This window comes from Ostrinia furnacalis, unplaced genomic scaffold (assembly GCF_004193835.3).
Source record: "Ostrinia furnacalis isolate ACB-3 unplaced genomic scaffold, ASM419383v2 OfSCF0767, whole genome shotgun sequence".
In the NCBI taxonomy this organism is placed as follows: Eukaryota; Metazoa; Arthropoda; class Insecta; order Lepidoptera; family Crambidae; genus Ostrinia; species Ostrinia furnacalis.
Genome location: NW_021131006.1, coordinates 715,524 through 737,077, shown reverse-complemented (window position 1 = coordinate 737,077; position 21,554 = coordinate 715,524). Strand labels below are relative to the sequence as shown.

The 21,554-nt window shown below is 38.7% G+C and overlaps 1 protein-coding gene and 1 non-coding gene across 2 annotated transcripts in view; both read left to right on the top strand.

Annotated features, from left to right (window-relative positions):
* The window catches only part of Sema5c (Semaphorin 5c), a 51,709-nt gene extending 39,770 nt beyond the window's left edge, over nucleotides 1-11,939 (top strand). The window contains exons 11-20 of the mRNA XM_028300599.1: nucleotides 281-436; nucleotides 1,114-1,317; nucleotides 1,718-1,966; nucleotides 2,348-2,424; nucleotides 2,787-3,006; nucleotides 4,144-4,302; nucleotides 4,798-4,944; nucleotides 5,769-5,891; nucleotides 9,202-9,347; nucleotides 10,190-11,939. Of these exons, the coding sequence (XP_028156400.1) occupies nucleotides 281-436; nucleotides 1,114-1,317; nucleotides 1,718-1,966; nucleotides 2,348-2,424; nucleotides 2,787-3,006; nucleotides 4,144-4,302; nucleotides 4,798-4,944; nucleotides 5,769-5,891; nucleotides 9,202-9,347; nucleotides 10,190-10,426 (1,718 nt within the window). The 3' untranslated portion in view covers nucleotides 10,427-11,939. The remainder of the gene's footprint in view (nucleotides 1-280; nucleotides 437-1,113; nucleotides 1,318-1,717; nucleotides 1,967-2,347; nucleotides 2,425-2,786; nucleotides 3,007-4,143; nucleotides 4,303-4,797; nucleotides 4,945-5,768; nucleotides 5,892-9,201; nucleotides 9,348-10,189) is intronic.
* On the top strand, nucleotides 8,376-8,465 carry LOC114349995 (U6atac minor spliceosomal RNA). The gene has a single exon (XR_003655666.1). It is a non-coding gene; the product is annotated as a U6atac minor spliceosomal RNA (small nuclear RNA).
* Nucleotides 11,940-21,554: the final 9,615 nt, after the last annotated feature.

Sequence of the window (21,554 nt, the reverse complement as noted above, 5' to 3'; positions counted from 1 at the left end):
GCCAATACGTCTTCTGATCCGTGATCGCCTCTCGATAGCTTTTCTGGCCCTTTGAACATAGAAACGTTCTACTACGAGCTATGTGCCCACTGGCGTTTTAAAGTTTAATAATTCTACGAGCTTTCTGCAAAGGATATGCCCATTTCTGATATTAAATAAAGATGACATAAAGTTCAAATTCTATCCAAAATCCATTGAGGAGAATCTTCATTTAGTTGCTTGCTCCTACTTACTGCCTATTCTGCAATTTCTTCGTTTCTAATGTTACATTTTTTCACAGTGGACGGAGGCTGGTCATCCTGGTCAACTTGGGCGCCGTGCATGCAAGACGGGACGTCTCATTCGGTGTACGGAGATGAAAAGCCTGATATGTGCATGTGCCGCACGCGCCGGTGCGACAACCCTAAACCGGCCAATGGAGGACTGAGTTGCCATGGTAAGTTATTTTTGCAGTGCAAAAATTTCGCTAAATGTATTGATAACAAGTGCAAAAATCGATAAAAACTGGGCCAATTGAGGGTTTTTTTAAATTAAATAACACTGGGTGACATAGACAGTTATTTAAATAATAATTATGATTTATGCTTCTGATGAGTATTGATTTGTATTCTAATAAGAAATGGCCACAACGCATTGTTACGAGCTGTGGTTTAATCAACCACATAATCGTTGATAGTCATTTGTTATTTCAACATCGGTGATTCGTGGGAAAATCGACCGGACAGTCGTTTGTTATTATTTTGAATACTCAGATTGGCAGTCTGAATCACATTTCTACAGTCTTTTATTATCTTCTTTTTCCAATTTACAGCCGAGGTTCTAAATTTAAAATATTTGAATACCGATTGTTTTTAAAATGATTAAGACCGCGGACATACTCTCTCTAATCTGTGGCTGAGATTTATTGGCGGGAAAGTAAAGCGTACCACGTTTTATAGCGCAGTTACACTTTAATATGACCGCGACGAAGCGCGAGCACGCACACCGAAGTATGGGTGACGCGCGGCGAAACTAACTGAAGTTCGTGTTTACACTGTATGTCTCAATCAATTTCCCGCACAGTGTAAATGCGCCATTAAGTTCCCTACTGTCATTTGTTTATTTTATGTCTAGGTCCGCAAATATCCGTAACCAACTGCACAGTTCATGGCGGCTGGTCACCGTGGTCGGGATGGTCAGAATGCTCCGCGTCCTGCGGTATTGCGGTCAAGTCGCGCCGGCGGTCGTGCTCCGCCCCCGAGCCCAAGTTCGGAGGCCGAGTTTGTGTGGGACTGGATTCGCAGGACGTGTACTGCTCTAATCTACCTCCATGTCCTGGTGAGATACTTATTCGATAAACTATTTGTAAGAAATTGACAAAATAATGATTGTCAAGTTTTGCCATTTTATAGTGCCTTTACGTATTTCCTTATCTTTTTATCTTTATTGGACTATTGGAGTCAATAATTTTATTGATCATTAATATAAAAAGTCATTATCTTTTTGCAAATCAAACAGGCTTTTAGAAAACGCTTTTATTGATTCTTTACCTCCGTAGAAGTTGATTTTAGATCCATATTTTGTGCATGACAAACCACGTAACTTCATTACGTAAAAAAGCTCTGATTTTCTGGATTCTATCAATAGCATTCCAGTACTCCTTCCCAAATGATGTCACGAAGACCTCTCTTTTCACCCAGTCTTCATCTTAAGTCATAAAACTAACTCAACATTTCAGACCCAGAACTAGCCCCAATAGACGGAGGCTGGTCATCCTGGGGTCCCTGGTCTGCTTGCACCAGCGCTGGTGGGGCCAACTGCGGCCCTTCGGCCGGGTGGAAGGAACGCAGAAGGAACTGCTCGGACCCGGCCCCCAAGCATGGCGGCGCCGACTGCGAGGGCAACAAGACTGAGAGGCAGATCTGTGATCTGAGACCCTGTGAAGTTAGGAAGGCTACAGCTTGGACACCGTGGGTCCAGATTCCTGGTAAGTGTTGTGTAGCAATGTATTCTTTAGAGAAAAAAATAGTTTCATAGCAATGACGTAAAAGTTCTTGAGTGGTGACCACGGGTTGGAAGACGTAGCGTGGGCAGGCCTCTTACTAGGTGGACCGACGATCTGGTAAAGGTCGCGGGAAGAGCCTGGATGCGGGCAGCGCAGGACCGTGCAATGTGGAAAACTTTGGAGGAGGCCTTTGTCCTGCAGTGGACGTCATTTGGCTTAAAAAGAACGAATGACGTAAAAAAAAACCGCTGAAATGTCAGATTTATATGGTTCTCTTGAAACAAATAACGTCTGGAGTAAAATACTGCTTATTTTAGAGTCTTTAAATTGTTTAATTAATATGTTTTCAATTTGTATTTTCAGATAACTCGTCAGAAGGCAGTTACATGGAGAAGCGATTTAAATTCTTATGCAAAGCTCAGTCACCAGAACAAATCAAGGTAGGGTTTTAAAATTCATCTATTTTTTATAATCTTGAACTTTAGGTTTAAGATGACTTATCGAGTACTCCTACACCCTAGTTCTTTAGAACTATGAGTAACTATAATAATGCTTACTATGTAGATATTAATTACCTTACGTACCGGAAAGCGCAGCATTGGACGTTCACCGATAAGGTGAACCGACAAACTCATAAAGATAGCGGGAAGGCGCTGGATGCAGGCCGCCACCAACTGGCCATTGTGGAAATCATTGGGGGAGGCCTATGTTCAACAGTGGACGTCCTAATGGCTAAAAAGATGAAGATGATGATGATGTAGATATTTTCTTATGCTAATTTATTTTGTCTTATTTCTTCCAGCTATCCCTAGCTAAAGAAGAAGAAAGGTACTGCACCGGTCGCGGCCGATGTAGCAGCGAGCCCTTAGAAGAAGATAACGGGTGGGAGCCCTGGGGCCCCTGGGGGACTTGTTCCGCCGTCTGCGGCGGGGGACAACAGGCCCGCACTAGGAGGTGCAGGAGACAGCCCTGTTCTGGATCCCCTGAAATGCTTAGGGCTTGCAATACACATGCTTGTTCAGGTAAGAGGGTAGTACTCTAAAGTGTTCTTTCCCAGCTGTTTTTTGCCAAAGGGATGGCACTGATTGAGCTCGTAGAAGAAGACAATGGTTTGCCTTGGGGCCCCTGGGGGACTTGCTCCGTCGTCTGCGGCAGGGGACAACAGGCCCGCATTCGGAGGTGTAGAAGGCAGCCCTGTTCTGGCTCCCCTGAGATGCTGAGGGCTTGCAATACACACGCTTGTTCAGGTAAGAGGGTAGTACTATAAAGTGTTTTTTTTCCAGCTGATCTTTTCCAAAGGGATGGCACTGACTGAGCTCGTAAAAGAAGACAATGGTTTGCCCTGAGGCCCCTGGGGGACTTGCTCCGCCGTCTGCGACGGGGGACAACAAGCCCGCACTAGGAGGTGTAGGAGGCAGCCCTGTTCTGGCTCCCCTGAGATGCTGAGGGCTTGCAATACACACGCTTGTTCAGGTAAGAGGGTAGCATTCTAAAGTGTTCTTTCCCAGCTGTTCTTTGTCAAAGGGATAGCACTGACTGAACTCATGGAAGAAGACAGTGGTTTGCTTTGAAACCCCTTGGGGACTTGCTCCGCCGTCTGCGGCGGGGGACAACAGGCTTGCACTAGGAGGTGTAGGAGGCAGCCTTGTTCTGGATCCCCTGAGAAGCTTAGGGCTTGCAATACACATGCTTGTTCAGGTAAGAGGGCATTGGCAAGTTTCCTTTTCCAGCAGTTCTTTGGCAAAGAGATGTTACATGCTGACCGAGCTCTTAGAAGGGGATAGCGGATGGGAAACCCGGGAGGATTTGCTCCACCGTCAGAGGTGGGGGACAACATGCCCGCACTAGGAGGTGTAGGAGAGCCCTGTTCTGGACACATGCTATGAAATGCTTTCGTAGCGATTAGAGTTGCTTGTTCAGTTGAGAGAATATAATTGGCAAGTTTTTTTTCCTAGCTGTAAGTCAACTCCCGGGACAAACTTAACCTAGCGTGTCTAATTCAAACTCTTATTAAGTAGGCCTTTTTTATGGCACATGAACAAGCCCCAAATGTAACTTGCCCTAACAGGATAACATATCAGCTAGTGCTCAGAAAAAATGTCATAGAAACTCAGTATTTTGCTATTGAAATGTCCATGATCAAAATTCTTTAATTCCAGGTGAATGGTCCTGCTGGAGCGAATGGGGCGAGTGCACCGGCGGCTGCGGCGAGGGTGGCGCGACTGGGCACCGAACCCGCACTCGTAAATGTCTCTCTCCTGAGGGCTGCGACGCTGGCGCCGCTATGGAGAGGCGGGTGTGCGTCAATAACTGCGCTGGTGAGTGTTTATTGGAAATTAGTGGTTTTAATTAATGTTTAAGGTCGAAAGACATCGAAACCAACATTTTTTAAAAATTAAATAGCATTTCGACTTCAAATGCTTTTTTTTTAAATGCTAAAGGAATGTGCTCGAAAATGGGAACATTTTCTTCGTCCCCAGACAGGCTTAATATTTAAATTTGGCACAAGTGGGCACTAGCATTGCGATAACAAAAACACTTCTGGCATGGCTATTGCGGTCAAAGTGTATGTGCTAATACTTTTTTTTGCCGATCGTTTCCAATATAAATCCGAATGTAAATGCCCATCATAAAAAGGTACATTGTAGCAACCCCTTAAATAATTATTCTAAAATTATTGTACCTTTTTGTAATCTACTTAATAGTTATTTAAGATCATAAATACTTCTTTAATCACAGGAACTACTTTACAAGTCTTGGTAGAGGACGTTCATAATGTTTTCACATCCATATCAAAAAACCCTTCGTTACAGAGTCCGAAGCCGGCTGGGGAGAGTGGGGCGGCTGGTCGGCGTGCGACAACGGGGAACGCGTGAGGAGAAGGGGATGCCGCTCCGGCGCCTGCGTTGGACCACAGCTGCAGGTCTCGCTGTGTTCGGATGACCAGGATTTGGACAATGGTACGTTAGAATTGTGACTCTTCAGCCTTATGCCTTAGCTACAATATTCGCTTCGGCACTTTGATTAAGTCTTCGAGGAAGGTAACCGAAGTTCCAAGCGCATATCCACATACTCGAGCAACGACCTCGCGAGGAACCCAGTCTCTCAGAGGCTGCGCACTAGGCAACATTATTGTTGAAGTGGCAGCAGCTATTGCCATATGCACTCTCGCACACATTGTTAGTGGCCAATTGGAAGAGATACGGAGAGCGTTTCAGGAGGAGGCGATGCCGATCCAGTGCCTGTGTCCACACTGCAGGTTTCGCTGTGTTCCGATGACCAGGACATGGATAATAGTATGTTTCGTCCTTAATCGCGCTGTTGCTAGGCAGTTCTCTTACATTTTCATCAAACCGTAACTGCATGGTCATTAATGAGGTCGTCAATGAGAATCGCCCAGAAGCCTCGCTGTTATAACGCGTGTCTGAACTGGGCGTAAGTATGTTTAAGCGCGGGAGATCCTCCCTAAAAAAATATATGCCTGAGCCAAAATGCCCCTCCTTAGGGGTGTTTTTATATTATCGTGGAGGTTGGGGGGACGAGTCATCATCATCCCGCGTGCATGATAAAATACGCACGATATTAAACCATTCTTAGTCAGAAGCGGGGTTCGCCTTTGTATAATGTACGAGTGTATCTGGCACCCCAAATACCTTTTAGTAAATGACACCGTAACTTTGTTTAAAAAAACTACATTTCCACAATCGTAGCATTTAAAATTACATCGATTTCTTGAATATTAATTATGTAAGTGGTAAATGCTAATTTTCTTCTTTCTTTTCAGAACTATACGCGATGCCAGCCTACAGCCAGAATGTGGAGATGGCGTCATTCGTCACGATGTCGGAGAAGGAGTCAATGGGTGTTGCCAGCATCGTCGGCTGCGTGGTAGCCGCTTTTGTTATGGGTAAGTGTTTAACTATGTGGAAATTATTATGGGATAGGGTTGCTAGGTCCAAAAACACAAAAGCCGGACTCTGTGCTTCATTTGGCCAGGCCGGACAAGACAATATTTGGCCGGACAAGCCGCTAAAAAGCCAAACATGTCCGGCTAAAGCCGGACACCTGGCAACCCTATTTTGGGATTGGGATGCCTATGTTCAGCATTGGACGTCCTATGGCTGAAATGATGATGATGATGCATTTAACTAAACCAGCTAAAATAATATTTAAACTCCCTTTAGGCCAGTAGAATTAAACACAAAAATTGATTAAATCGGAAATAATTCCTACAAAAGATTTTTTTGCTTTAATGGCTTTATTGGTTGCCCATTAAGACTCTCCTAAGTTTTCGACTTCGACGGAGTTGTGCTTAAGTGGTGGGGGCCCCCGAAAGGGGCGTTTTTTCGGTTTTCCGGTTATACCGCGTAAAGGACTTACCCTATCGAAAAGTGGTCTTCATGACGGTTAAAGGGCACTTAATCCTGCATTGAATAAGACCAAATTCATATGTTTTGGACAAACCGTTCTCGCGCTAAAGTTCGGCAAAGTAGAAAATATAGGTATAATTAATGACCCTCTCCACGTCCAATGGCTTGTTACCCACATACTTCCAAGCCTTGTAAAGGGTCGCCTTAACCAGTGTAACCCTAACAAGGCTCACGAGTTTGATTCGCTTATCCTTGTTCGTCCCAGCCGTTCCTTAACTGCGTTGCTGCACCTCTTCCTGGCACTCTCCTGAACGACTCTGTGTTACCTAATGTGGCTGTCCCTCTTCCTTGTACCCTCCTGTACGATTTAATTGCTTAGCCATATGCCTGGTCCAAGGTTCGACGCCACAAAATCAACTTCGTACGAGTGAAAATAGTTTAAATACTATTTCCCGTGCTTGCAACATTTTTCTTTACTGCTTCGCCTCTATTAGTCGTAGAGTGATTGTATATATCCTATAGCCTTCCTCAATGTATGAGCTATTCAACACAAAAATAATGATTTCAATCAAACTAGTAATTCTTAAGATTAGCGCGTTCAAACAAACAAACAAAAAACTCTTCAGCGTTTTAATATGAACTTGTTGTTGTTGATTTTTGGCGTCGAACCTTAGACCAGGCATACGGCTAGGCAACGTAGTCATGCAGGAGGATACAAGGAAGAGGGGCAGCCACAGTAGGTAACACAGAGTCGTTCAGGTGAGTGCCAGGAAGAGGTGCAGCAACCGCAGTTAAGGAACGGCTGGGACGAACAAGGATAGGCGCATCAAGCTCGTAAGCCTTGATAGGGTTACACTGGTTGAGGTGGCACTTTTCAAGACTTGGAAGCCTGTGGGTTACAAACCATTGGACGTGGAGAGGATCATTAACTATACGTATATTTTCTACTTTGCCGAACTTTAGCGCGAGAACGGTTTGTCCAAAACATATGAATTTGGTCTTATTCAATGCAGGATTAAGTGCCCTTCAACCGTCATGAAGACCACTTTTTGATAGGGTAAGTCCTTTACGCGGTATAACCGGAAAACCGAAAAAATGCCTCTTTCGGGGGCCCCCACCACTTAAGCACAACTCCGTCGAAGTCGAAAACTTAGGAGAGTCTTAATGGGCAACCAATGAAGCCATTAAAACAATAAAATCTTTTGTAGGAATTATTTCCGATTTAAAAGCTAATTCTACTGGACTACTTACTAATAAAAAGTTACACGATCGTTAAACACTTTTAAAATGTCATTTCCATACCAACAAAACACTGTTTAACAAGCGTGTAATTAGTAAGGGGTAAGTGTTAAATTTTTTTTATGCATGACAAGGCGTTCTGCGGTCTGCGGTCAGGTCAAAGTGAACGCAGCCTGCATCATGTATTTGAACTAAGACAAAAGGAAGGTCAGGGAATAAAAGGACAGGAACGAATCCAGTGTGACAAATTCTTAAACTAACTAATAAAAATGCCAATAAAATGCTCCAAATATCTTGTAAACAGAAGTTATATTTATGATATTGAAGCTTCTTTGATTGATACCATTTCAGTAGTATTTTATTACAGTTGCGAAATTCTAGTGACGTGGATTGTTTAATTTATTGTTGGGACAAATCACGATTTTTATTATCTACCTTACGATTGTGTAAAATAAACCAGTTAGGAACCCGCTATCTATGCGACATCCATGTGTTATCAAGGCACTAGCTTTTGATACAGTTTCGAAAAGTTGTCCACAGATGGCGTGAGTGTAGTGAAAATGTAGGTCAACTCATGTCTTTCGCATTTAATATTTGATAAGAATGTTATTGCTTTTAGATTTGATATTTATTCGATTTCTAATCGTATTAGGTTTATGTAAATAGTCACTGTGTACATGTTTTATGTCATTATATCTAAAAAATTATGAAAATACCTGCATCGCGGTGTCGAAGTTTTTTATCGTGGTTAGTATATAAGAAAATTTTCATGCTCTACCACCGTGTCTATTGAAAGGAGAGACGGTTAGCACTCCCCTTGACAAGGATGGAACACATAAAATGGTTAAGGCACAACTTGACCACATTTTTTTAAGAAGTTATTTTTGCATTTAGATAGAGTTTGATAAAATACCAAAAGGACTTTTTAGTGTAGAGTGGTCAAGTCGACATGTTTATTTTTTATAAAGATAAGAAATAAGGAAGAAGAAATGAGAAAAATTTAGATTTTTGTAATTAATCTGGCGGCATTCTGATCTGCTGTAACAAATCCGTACCATTTTACATAGAAATGGAAATTGGAAATTCACTTTCCCTTCAAACTTCCATCAAAACTAGTTTGCCCTAGTTGTTCCGCAAAGGCTTCACAAAACTGCATATTTTTTACCCGACTGCGCCAGAAGGAGGGTTATGTTTTTTAGATCCTTCTATAAATAAGATTCTTGTAATTGCTTTGTATGTACTGTTGTTGGTATCCTATCCTACTATTATTATAAAGGCGAAAGTTTGAATGTCATTGTATGTTTGGATGTCTGGATGTTTGTTACTCTTTCACGCAAAAACTACTGAACGTATTTTGATGAAACTTTACAGTATTATTCTTTATAACCCAGAATAACATATGGGTTATAATTTATGACGATATGCGACAAACGAAATTTCACGCGGGTGAAGCCGCGGGCAAAAGTTAGTACCTTTACCGCTTGAGTCCCAGACGGCATTAATTAATGTCATAACAATTGATTATCTATTGTGTCTAGATTCGCGGGCCTTGAAGGATTAATAAAGGAAATAAAAATAGATATTTTAAACATTTTAATCCTTTCTCAGGCTGCCTATCCTGCCTGGCATGCGTGATCTTCGCCCAGCGCCGAGGGTCGAGGTTCCCTTGGCATCGGCGCACTAGAGTGCCTTCCAGCCCGCACTATATCACTGCTAAACAAAATAGTTACGTCACTGTGCCTTTGAAGGAAGTGGTAAGTTGACTTTTGTATTTTTTTTCCAGAACAAGGCAGGTATTTGACCGATCGCACCTGATTTAAGTGAGATGCAGTCAAAATCAAAAATCAAATCAAAATATATTAATTCAGTTTAGACCACAAGTGGCACTTATGAACGTCAAAATGTAAATAATAAAAAAGAAAAGGTAGCCCTTATGGGGCACTTTACATGTCTCCTTATCTTTTGGGCCCTACCAGCGCTTCGAGACAAACATATGGCAAGCGCTGAGAAGAAACGCCGGAACAAACTCAGTCTAAGATGGTACATACGAGCCCTTCAAGTGCCTATTAATTCATTGGTAGGGCCCAAAAGATAAGGAGACATGTAAAGTGCCCCATAAGGGCTACCTTTTTCTTTTTTTATTATTTTCTATTGACGTTCATAAGTGCCACTTGTGGTCTAAACTGAATAAATATTTTTTGATTTTGATTTTGATTTTGATTTTGATTCGCCATGAAAAGGCCCGGATTATAGTGTTCGGGAAATTGAGAAGGGGAATAATAAATTATTATGTCTTCTTTTTAGAATTGATGACTTTTATAAGATTTTCCGTTCCATTTCAACTAAAATAGTAAGACACGGGTCTTACTTTGATGTAAAAGTCATCAATTCAATGATCACTAATATTTTCCAGCCATTGAATGTTAATCGTTTTTCTGATTGGTTTCAAGGATTTCTATCTAAGTAAGTATAAAAAAAGCAATGTCGTCTCAACATTTATTTTTGATAGTTCTCATTTGGGAAAATATTCTTCCTTTATAAAAAGTGATACTAATCTTGAATTGAATATTAAATTAAACTGGTTATTTGTCCACAGCCCCGTAAAGCGAAACGACAGCCTTCTTTCACGGGCATCGGCGGCACCAGCGGCATCATTCTCTCCAAAAGCAACAACATAGCCAATGCCAACAACCATAATACCGCCATGACCACACCTAAACTGTATCCTAAGGCCATAGCTAATGAGTACGATTCCATGGGAACGTTAAGGAGGCACTCCAACCAGCCAAATAATAAGAGCAATTTGGACACTGAAGAAGATAAGTTTTATTAAGGTACTGAAGATGTAAAGGTGGATTCACATTGACGCGGGGCGTAAGTGGGGCGTACGTACAAATGACGTTCGGTCTTGTGTGTTTTCAACGAGATTCTACAATACACGTCCACGCCATATAATAATGTGAAAATACCTTAAAATGACTACCTATGTCCTTCGCTTTCACTAATGCCAGTATTTTAAAGTGATTATGAGGGACTCAAATCAATATAATTGAAGTTTCAGAAGACCGTCCAGTTCAAGTGAAAATGGTATCGATGGATGATGTCAACTAATTTTCAAATCTATTCACTTAGGTGATTATTACTATCCGGTAGAAGTTTTTCTACACAACGGAGTTACTCTCTAGTTTAATAACTATGAATGTATGAAAATCAAACCTGGTTGTTTATGGGACTATAAATGAAGTGTGTGTTAAATCAATACATATCATATTTAATTTGTTACTTGATTGAATCTCAGGCTGTGTTCTGATGATTCTGTTAGGTTGTGTTAAGAAGTAAACGTGCGATTTTGTACTTAAATGTGTGTAAAACGATGAGTTTGTGATGATAACCCTAGGTTTTATTGTTTTTCATCTAAATTTAAAATGAGTTTTTGTGACAATCATGGTCAAATCGAATCTTGACACAATGTATAATTCCTATTGATCGTGGATTTTACTAACAGTGAGTTTTGTTGTTACTCAAGGTGTGGTGGATCTCTGATGAGCATTTTGTGTGAGAAAAAATGTTTTAAAATTATGTATGCGATTCAAAGTAAGTAAGTAGCTGTGGTTAGTTTGATAAGTAAAATCCAGTGCCATTAAGACTAAAACTATATAAGTAAATTCTAATACTATAAATGTAATTGTATGTAAACAACTATAAAAGTAGAGATTCAAACTATCATTAGTTAAATAAATTGAAGAAGCCAATACGTGCCATGTACATAGATATAAGTTTTGTACATATATTTTTATACATTTGACGATATATCGATAATTTATAATATATTCCATATTCATAATACAATATAATTTCCGACAATTGATTTCTGTTCAGTACAAACGGAGGTGCCTTGTGACGAATATTTACACAATATACAATTTATATACATATTTACAGATAACAGACTATATTAAAGTTGGATTGATATTCAACATGTTATTTGACTCATGTTGAGTCTATATTGTTATTGAATGTTGGTACTTGGAAATGTATAAAATACATACCTTTCAGTTGTGAAAGAAATGTCTGTTTCTTAAAATAAAAGTCCTAATAAAGAGGACGAATAATTTGCTAATCAAACTAGTTAATTTATCTTCTGGTGTATTTAGAAATCATCAAATGTGTTTATATCTGGAGGTATGTAGGTTATACCTACATATGTGTGAGTATTTTATATTGTTTATATTAATGACAGTGAATGTAATTTTGTTGTATTCAATTTAGATTTAAGTAGAATGATGAATAATTGAAAGCAGTAGCAAAACTTTTTTATTTATTTAATTAATTACAAAATAGTTCGTGCTGTGAAAAGCATGGAAGACATTTAATTATTTTTCAGAGTAAATTAAAAATCAATGTATTTTTTTTTTGACATACATTTTATTTTGTTTTAAGTGAGTTTTCTTGGACGTTGATGATTTGTTACTGTAGGTAGGTGACTGGTAGTCAATGCTGTGAATGATATTTTTTGGTTTTTATAAATTTTATAATGCCTTCGTGTATGCGTATTATTTAAGAGGCTTTCCCTTAACTCACCGATAGCTTTTTATTTGTCTACGTTCTTGTGATTTGCTTAGCTGAAATGGACCTCATCAGTAAAAAGTTAAAATTATGATTATAAAATAAATATTTTTAAAGCAAAGCAAAAAAAAAATGCATATACTTAGGCTCTGTTTTCATTTTTATACTAGAATCTGTAAAGGATGTTCTAAAATTGTCATGAAAGATGNTAATTGAACTCGTGAATTCGAACACGCCCCGCGAATGCACCATACTATATGAATATACCTTTATTTCTCCGAAGTTATGAATAATTAATTTCCAATGAATTTTAAATAGCTGATGTGGTTCATTCTAATAATAAATTAAATAAATTTATTTTATCATTCCCGAATGTTTTATTATTAAAGTTGTTAATTATTTAGTTGCTGTACATTGTTGATAAGCTAACCTACGTGAAGTAACAATAAAGACTGTCGAATTATTTATTATTTTTATTTTTGGAATAGTATTATTTAGTATCGAATGTTAGGCAAGACGTAAAATTTTAATTGATTATTATTTCGCCGATAAACGAGCCCTTCATTATTTATTTATTATTAAAAATATTCTTTTAATATTCATGGAACTGCCAAACATTTACAAATTATTCTAGTTTCATGAGTTTCTTAATGGCGGGAATAAATATTATTTTAAGGTACTAAATAGTTATATCAACCCATTATCAAATTATTATCAAGAATAGACTTATCTGAGTACCTAAACGGTAAACAAGGTATTGTTTTTGACACACACGTTAACCGAAGAAGCTTCTAAAAATCAAGTCAATTTACTTTCATGATACACAATACCTTTTATCTAAAGTTGAACGAACCGTGGTATTTCTGTTCGATGTTTTTGATTGACACATGATATCCTGCAGGAAATAAGACATGTATTGTGAAGAAAATGTGAGGAAGATACAGTTATTTTCAGTGTTCAATAACCTTTCAGTATTGTTGTTAAAGGGTATCTTTCAAAGAAATATTTCTTTGGTCACAAGCTACAAACACGATATAGGGTGTCAGTTTATGTATGGATTAAACAAAAGGATTGATTCTACTGCTCAAACGCAACAATTTTCCTCAAGAGAAGGAATTTCAGAGCTTTTATATTTCGTTTTATACCATACATATTACCATCATTACTAATCAGATAATTAGTATGGGGACGTCTTTGTTTTTGAGAATGTCGATATTGTTTCTGTAGGAAAGTTGTTCGAGTAGTAGAATAAATCTTTTTGTTTGATCCATACTTAAAAATACATCCTGTATACAAAAAAATTATAACTTTACCTACCTTATCTCGTGGGCTATATAGTCATCAGAAATATTTTCCTTTCTCCCATTATTCTAATTTATTTCTTTCGATGAGTCGAAATCAAGTCGTACTTTTTTGGATTCCAAGCCATAGTGTAACTACGTTGAAAAATACTATTTATAAGATTGGTATCGAAGTGACAATAGGAATGGTGTTGGTGTCAGACTGGCTGAATCGAGATCCGAGGAAAGCGGGTTCAAACCTCGGTGCCGCTGGATTGTGAACACTATAATCCGGGCGTTTTCAAGGCGAGAGTGAATAGGCACTTACAGGGCAGATATTATTATGTACCATCCTAGACTGCATCTCACTTAACACCAGGTGCGATTGCGGTCAAATACCTGCCTTGGCTAGCATAAAAAAAAAAAAAACATTTGTAGGACCCTATGGCATCCACGCGCACTGTGAGACCTTGTGAATACTTACGGGTGTAATATTCTTTAAAAAATATCTTAAGAAAAGTTATGGCGTTTTATTTCATTTTAGGTTACATTATGCTCATCGTTGGCTACCCACGCTGACAAAAAGGGACATAGCGTAATTTGTTATGCCACACGTCAGATGAAGTTGTTCGAGGGCCATCAATCAAAACTAGAGCATAACACACCTCAACAAGTTGGTAAGTAGGTCACCCCTGATTGATACGGTCGCTCATCTTTCTCGCGCTTGTTTTGGGAAATAAAACACCCTTGTTTTAGGGTTGACACTTGACACAGTTTTGTATAACTTTGTGAACTCAATGATGCATCAACATCACTGTCCGTCCTGTACCAATTTATTTATTTCAAACTTATATGCACATAGAACAGTGTACCTACCTACATAAGGCGGCCTTAATGCCTTTCGACATTTTCCTCCAATGAACCTTGGCCAAACTGAAAATAAAGTAGGCGGTATAAAATTGATGTGTGTTTTAAGACCAGCATGTGTGAATAACAAGTAGTTAATGTTTTAAATTATTTTCATACTTTTCACACTATGAAGTAACAAACTTTTTACACCTTAAACAGTGAATTTGATGAATATTAGCACAACACTTAAATTAATTAAAAAGTGCTCCTATGAGTGTCAGTGTGTAATAATAAAAGCTCTCTTATTACTTACTAATCTCAAAAAATATCCCAATACTAAGAATAAGAACCCTCGTGTTTAAAATTATTGGTATTTTATGGCAACCCTCACAGATCTGTCCCCCGTAATACACATAAGATCAGATTACGAGACTCCGAAGGTCGTTGTTTATGAGGTACAAACGGAAGCTTCGAGTGATATTTATGTTTGTTTGGAATTCCGATACTTTATTGGTTCCCTTTTTACAAGCTTTATATTGACTTCACTTGTTAGTATGTGTGGGACAAATCTTGCAACTGAATTTAAGACCACTTCTCCTCAACCGATTGAGCTGAAATTTGGTATACTTATGTAAGTACGATGACAATGCAATATTATGGTACCATTGAGCTGGTCTAATGATGGAGTCGGGAGGTGGCCATAGGAACTCCTAAACAAAACGGCGGAAACTCGTCGAGTTTGGGTTCGTTGGATTTGACTTTTTGAGCACTTTACTGTTAGATAATGTCCAGGGTCCTGAGATTAAGATATAACTAAAAAGTGTAAAATAAAATTATAATAAAAATAAACTTTTTTAAAAACAAACTTTTATTCTGAATTTCGAAAGCTTGTAGCGCAAACAGAGAAAAAGAGGAATAAATTCCATGCGCGATACAAGCTTTCGAAATTCAGAATAAAAGCTTGTTTTTAAAAAAGTTTATTTTTATTATAATTTTTCTACACATGGAGAAATAAGTCTACATTTGTTTCACATAACACTTCTTCTAACGGTCACAAGTTTTATGTCGTAACACTATAAAAGGGCTAGCGCTTAAGTATATCAGTGTCTAAGGCATGGGAGCGAGAGATGACATTGACATATTATGACGTGACAGTATACAAATCTGAAGTCTCGCTGATGTTTGACGTTTCAAATACACCTCCCATACCTCAGGCAGTGACGGAGATTCGATTAGTTTGGTTACTTATTTTATTACCATAAGTTTAAAGTTCGTTCGTTCGTTTCAGCCGAAAGACGTCCACTGCTGGACAAAGGCCTCCCCCAAGGATTTCCACAAAGACCGGTCCTGCGCCGCTCGCATCCTGGCACCTCACCAAGTCTAAAGTACATAAGCCCATTAGGGCTTAGTATTAACTTCAGTAATGTCAACATAACCTGACTAAACCTCCTGATATTTGTACAAAGTTGTCTGGGACTTATATTCTGTTGAAACACTCAACTTTTGGCATGCTCTTCGGAACTCGAAGTTGTCGAAGTGCGAACGGATTTAACGGGGCTTAATGTGGATCCTTGCCGGAACGGCTGGTGACATTTGCCACTTTTGCTCGACTAATAAGTTCGATTTCAAGCTTGGACGAAAATTCGACCAAGATTTAAAGGCATAGAAGAGACTAGATATTTAAAAACATATATTAGAAAATATTAGGTAGACGAGAGCGATTGATTATTATTTATTGTAACATGATTAAGATTGATTACCTACCGTAGTTATGTAGGTTTGTACACTTTGTACTCTAACGGTCCGATCATACGAAAGTGTAAATTTAGTAGAGCAAGTGGGCTTTATGTGTGGACATGTAAAAATGATCAATAAAAATTCGTCTTTTAAAAAAATCTGATTTATAAATTAATGTTGGTTTAAAATTTTTTTTTCATAGATTCTTGATATAATTAGACCTTTCATCATCGATCTTGCAAAATGTGTCCAGAACCAAATATCTCGGCATAATTGTAGACCAAAATCTGAGCTGGCAGCCGCATGTAGAAGCCACAATGAACAGTCAGGAAGCTGATCTGGATCTTTAAATCTCTAAGGCATGTAATGTCGACTAAAGTCATAAACAACATCTACCTTACCCTGGCTCAATCAGTCATTACTTATTGCATCACGGTTTGGGGTGGCGCAAACAAGACCAACTTTTTGGAGATTGAACGAGCACAGCGGTCACTTATAAAGGTCATGTACCTACTTTAAGCCATATCGATTCTCAACTTTTACTCTTTATAATATCAGCGGCCTCCTATCAGTGAGGAAACTTTATATCTTAAAACGACAAAAATTACTACCATTCGACCACAAATCACAACAAAAGCGCAGAAAGGACATTGTTGCCACCTCCACCCCTACACGCACTGCGTTTGCTAGAAGACAATTTGATAGTCAATCAATCTACGTTTACAATAATATTAATCGTATACTCAAAATCTACCCTATGCAATTATTTACATGTAAAAAAACGGTAACTGAGTGGTTAAAAACTTTATCATACGCAGAGACTGAAAACTTACTAACTAGAATAACCTAGAACACACACACACACGCACGCACACACACACACACACACACACACACACACACACACACCTGCATGCATTTACATATCATAATTACAACACTCACTCTTTTGTACCTCAACAAATTGTATTTTGCAAAAAGCGATGTAATTTTGTTTACCGTTTGGAAAGATGCGAGACATTCCCAACACAAGTATCTCCGATTACTGGGAAGCCTCCGCACAAATCTATATATAGAAAAGAAAGTCGTGTTAGTTACTCCACTTATAACTCAAGAACGGCTGAACCGATTTAGCTGAAAATTGTCAGGGAGGTAGTTTAGAGCCAGGAGAAGTACATAGGATACTTTTTATCCCGTTCGAAATAAAAAAGTCTGCTTATTTATTGCCATTAAGGCGGAACAAAGTTCGCCGGGTCAGCTAGTATTGTATAAAACTTTTTGTCAATAAACAATTTTTAATTTAATTTAATTTAATTTCATCTATCCACTGTTACTTGAGAAAACATAACGTAAGAAAGTCTTCTTTGATGTTCAGAAATCTCAATAAAGTATTACGAATGTAATGTGTAAGACCTAGTTTATTCGAGAAAGTGATCCGCATATTATTATTGCAGATAAGTGATCGTTATAATGGATTGGTCAACAAAAGAGATGAAGCCAGCAGGATCACTGTTCTGGGTAAGTGTGTTACTCTATTCGCTTTCTTTGTACCTATATTTTTGGGAGTTTTTATCCACAACGAGGAACCTATTGACTTGTATCTCACCTGATGAAAAGTGATGATCAGGCCAAGGTGGAAGCGAATTTAGCGATTTTGTATCTTAAACTTACTCTTCTTCTTATCCAATTTATGGTTCTTGGTAACTGGTAGTATGCCACAAGCGTTTCTTTTTCTTCTCATGCTTATGGCACCCTAAAGACAATCTTTTTCTCTTTTCTCATCCATAGTCCGCCATCTAACGTGGCTTGTCTTCAATAATTTACAGACCATACTGTATCCACCTCCATACTGCTCAAGCTATGTTTGCAACATTTACCCTAGTTTACCATGTGCTTATCTTTTGTTGGCATTCCATTACGGATTAGGCTAAGTAAAACATCCTCAGTCAGTTATAGCAAAATATTGTTTTTCAGTTTATTTATGTCTTTGAGTTAATAATAGAATGCGTAGGGCAGCATAAATAGGGATAATTATATTTTATTTTTTAGCTTCTGCCCACGGCTTCTCCCGCTTAATTTCGATCTTCCACGGGGATCTCCATTGCACGTCCAAGCATTTAAAAGAAATAAAATTGTTTAGTTGACTCATAAAATTATACAGTTTTGTAAGTAAGTAATGTGTAATGTAAATAGCAAGCTTTCAACAGCACTAAATGAGGTATATGTATGTATAATAAATGCAACTTTTTGTCCCTTTTAACTTGTGATAATTAACATAGTTACTGGAGGTCTTATTGTAGGTATGCCTTTTGGCTTGATTACACTGGTCAACACATGTTTTGTTTCCTTCAATTTTTTTTCTGTTATTGGGTATTTCTATGGCCCTGATTATGAAAAAAATACTGGGAGATCGCCAACAGCTTTACTTTTTAAAATATAGAGTTTTATTATTTTGACAAAAAAATACGAAAAATTATACATTGTGTTAATAAAATTTATATTGAACACTAGTAAATGACCTTTTATATGATTTCCTTGAATGGAAAGGTTTGAATAGATCTCGTTGCTAACTCCAGCAATGGTCTGCCATTCATATATGAGCACCACCACCCCTGATAACCTTCTTCGATTGTCCGAAAATTCTAATGAAATCTTTTACCCTGCTCCTCACTAAAATCACCCACATTTTGTGAAAATCGATGTTAAGAGCGTTGTCACATTTTTCATGCAGAAATCGAGAATTTGGCAGATTTCGAAATGATTTTAGTCATATAATTTATTGTTATAGCTTCTTTTGACTTATATCATCGTAATTATCATACGTTTTTACGGAATGTCTATTGACAAAATCTCGTTCAAATTNATTTGTATCAAATACCTTACTTACGACTTTCCCTGTAAAAAAAATAAGAAAAACCTACACTCCTTCTAAAATATTCCATGCAGTGTCTTTATTACGACGATTTTTCGCACGTTTTATTATTTACCTTCAACATTTTTACTCGATCATTTTAGAAAACAAAATATTTCTGTCAGTCTTTCATTTTTAAATTTTACAAGGGACTAAAATCATACAAATAAACACGTCGTGCCAAATGCATATTACATAATCTTTACTTTTATAAATAAGAAAAACCGTTCACGTTGAGCCGCACGTCACGTAGCACGCTCCCGGGGGCTTGGACACGTGGCCGTCCGAATTACATTTAGCTTGGAATTATTTTGATAGAGCTGTCGACATCAAGCTGCGAAAGCCACCTCTAGGACACTACAATTGGTTTCCAGCGCGGGATTAGATTTCGGCGTCCATTTCATAGGACGCGAGACATNGCGAGACACGCAGGAAACGTAAATTACAATAGTGTCAGTCTCGACCCGGGCGGCAGTTCAATTAACTTGGAATTCAATTAATATAAGTCCAATTGTGAAATCCTAAAGTTCTGACGCAGGATGGCTAGTAAGAGAGTGTGGGTTACAATTTAACAATATCTATTTATATTATTTAAGGCCACTTTAATAACTTCCCTGATAGCTTTTAGGAAATTATCTGAAAGATAAACTACAAGTCTCGGACAGAGATATCAGACAATCAGCAACCTTTATTTATTACAAAGCCGAAGCCGATAGCTAGACCTATGTCAGATAACTATCTGAAACTTTATTAGGAACCGTTGAAAGGCCTGTATAACTAGAAGTAATGAGAGCTTCTTTTGTCGTTTAATCGAACGCGATCTAGATTCCATGGTCCAAATAAGGTTATTGACAATTAATTTAGAGCAACAAATTAAGAGAAAAATATATTTCTCTTTCATTTCAGTTTTCAATCACTTTACTAACAGCATTCCTAAAAAAGTTGACCATACTTCAAACATGTAAATAACTTTGCATTGAGTCCAACACAACATTTTTTCGGTTGGATTTTATTACAAAAGATGCATTGGAAAAGGGATATGAATCTTAATAACGTGTATTTTTAGTATCTACCTAATTTTTTTTTCTGTGCAATGAGAACTCACCTAACTGCTTTTTAAACGGTGTAACTTTAATTGTGCTTGTGTTAAACCCTGGTTTTCCTTATAATACAAGATTTTAAACTTTCTGTCAAGCCGCGAGAACATAATGAAACTCATTAATATGTCGCGTTAAGACCCATGTCCTTCTATTAGTTCTTTATAATAAGTAGAAATAAGAGTTTTGTTTCCTTACCCCGAATTCACGGAGTTGTCGACTTCAGGCCACGAGAGGCGCCGCTTGCAGAAGGCCATGGTGGGCTTCTCGGGCGGGGCCTGGTGTCGCGGGACCCGCAGCGAGCCCCCCCGGCGCGGCGGCGCGGCCGGCGCGAGGCAGTCCAGCGTGCGCCGGCGCGCGCTCAGCGCTGACGCACCCTCCGTCGGCACCACGCGGGGAAACCCTGGCAATTACATTCATGTTTACCATAAACTATAAGTGGGTAGTTGACAACATTAAGCAATAATTTCAAGATACATCATCACTTTAGTCACAGGACGTCCACTGGTGAACATAGCCTAGGCCTCCCCCCAATGATTTCCAAATTGACGTTGGTAGCGGCCTGCATCCAGTGCCTTTTCCTGCTGCCTTTTTGAAGGTGAAACTCTACAGAACCTTGCTGTCCCATCGGCCTCATTCTGGACATAAGCTTTCCAAGGAGCCAGAAGACACTATCTATTTATCCAGCCGCTGCCAGCTGTCTGCTTATAACTTTCATCATAACTACGCCATCTACCTATGTACTTATGTTGAGCAAGTGGTCTCTATTTGACGATTATCTTATACTTATGAATTTAAATAATCTCTATGAATGCTATCAATATTACCTCTCATGGTAGCCGTGGAGGGCTGCGGCTGCTGCGCCTGCGACTCCTCGGCGGAGCGGTGGCGCGCGGGCGGCGCGCGGCGCGGCGACAGCGCCAGCCCCGCCACGCTGTCCGCCATCCCCGCCACATACTGCCCCAGTGACGTCAGAAAACTCATCGCGAACACTCACACTTCGCACATTGGTAAACACACTATCAACAAATTCACACTCGTCCACCTAGCCACAAAACACTCTCACATATCGTACACCACTCGACTCAGTTTTTCATTACGGTCGCCGCTCACTGAAACAAAGAGAATGAATTAATTGATGAGGATGTTCTCAGCGTTTAAATTAGCAGTGTTCAATTGTTCTCCGTTACTTTCAGAGAGTTCGAACGTACCTACTAATACTTCAACTATGCGAAAGCCTCGAGTAACTTAACCATGACTTGGAAAGAGTTTTCACAATAATTAGTCTCTAGCTCTCTCATGCTAATATTCCCTTCAGAATTTAATCACATGAAAGCGGAGCTTTAAGAAAGCTATTTTAACCTATTTTATACTTTTAACATAAATAAGTTATAAGAAATCCTTGTTACAAGCATTAATACAAATTAACAAGGTTAACTAATAGAAGGAGTTATTTGAGGATTGGTCAGTTAGTAGAAAAAGGAAATTCCGAAAATTATTTCATATAAAAAAGGTCAGGTT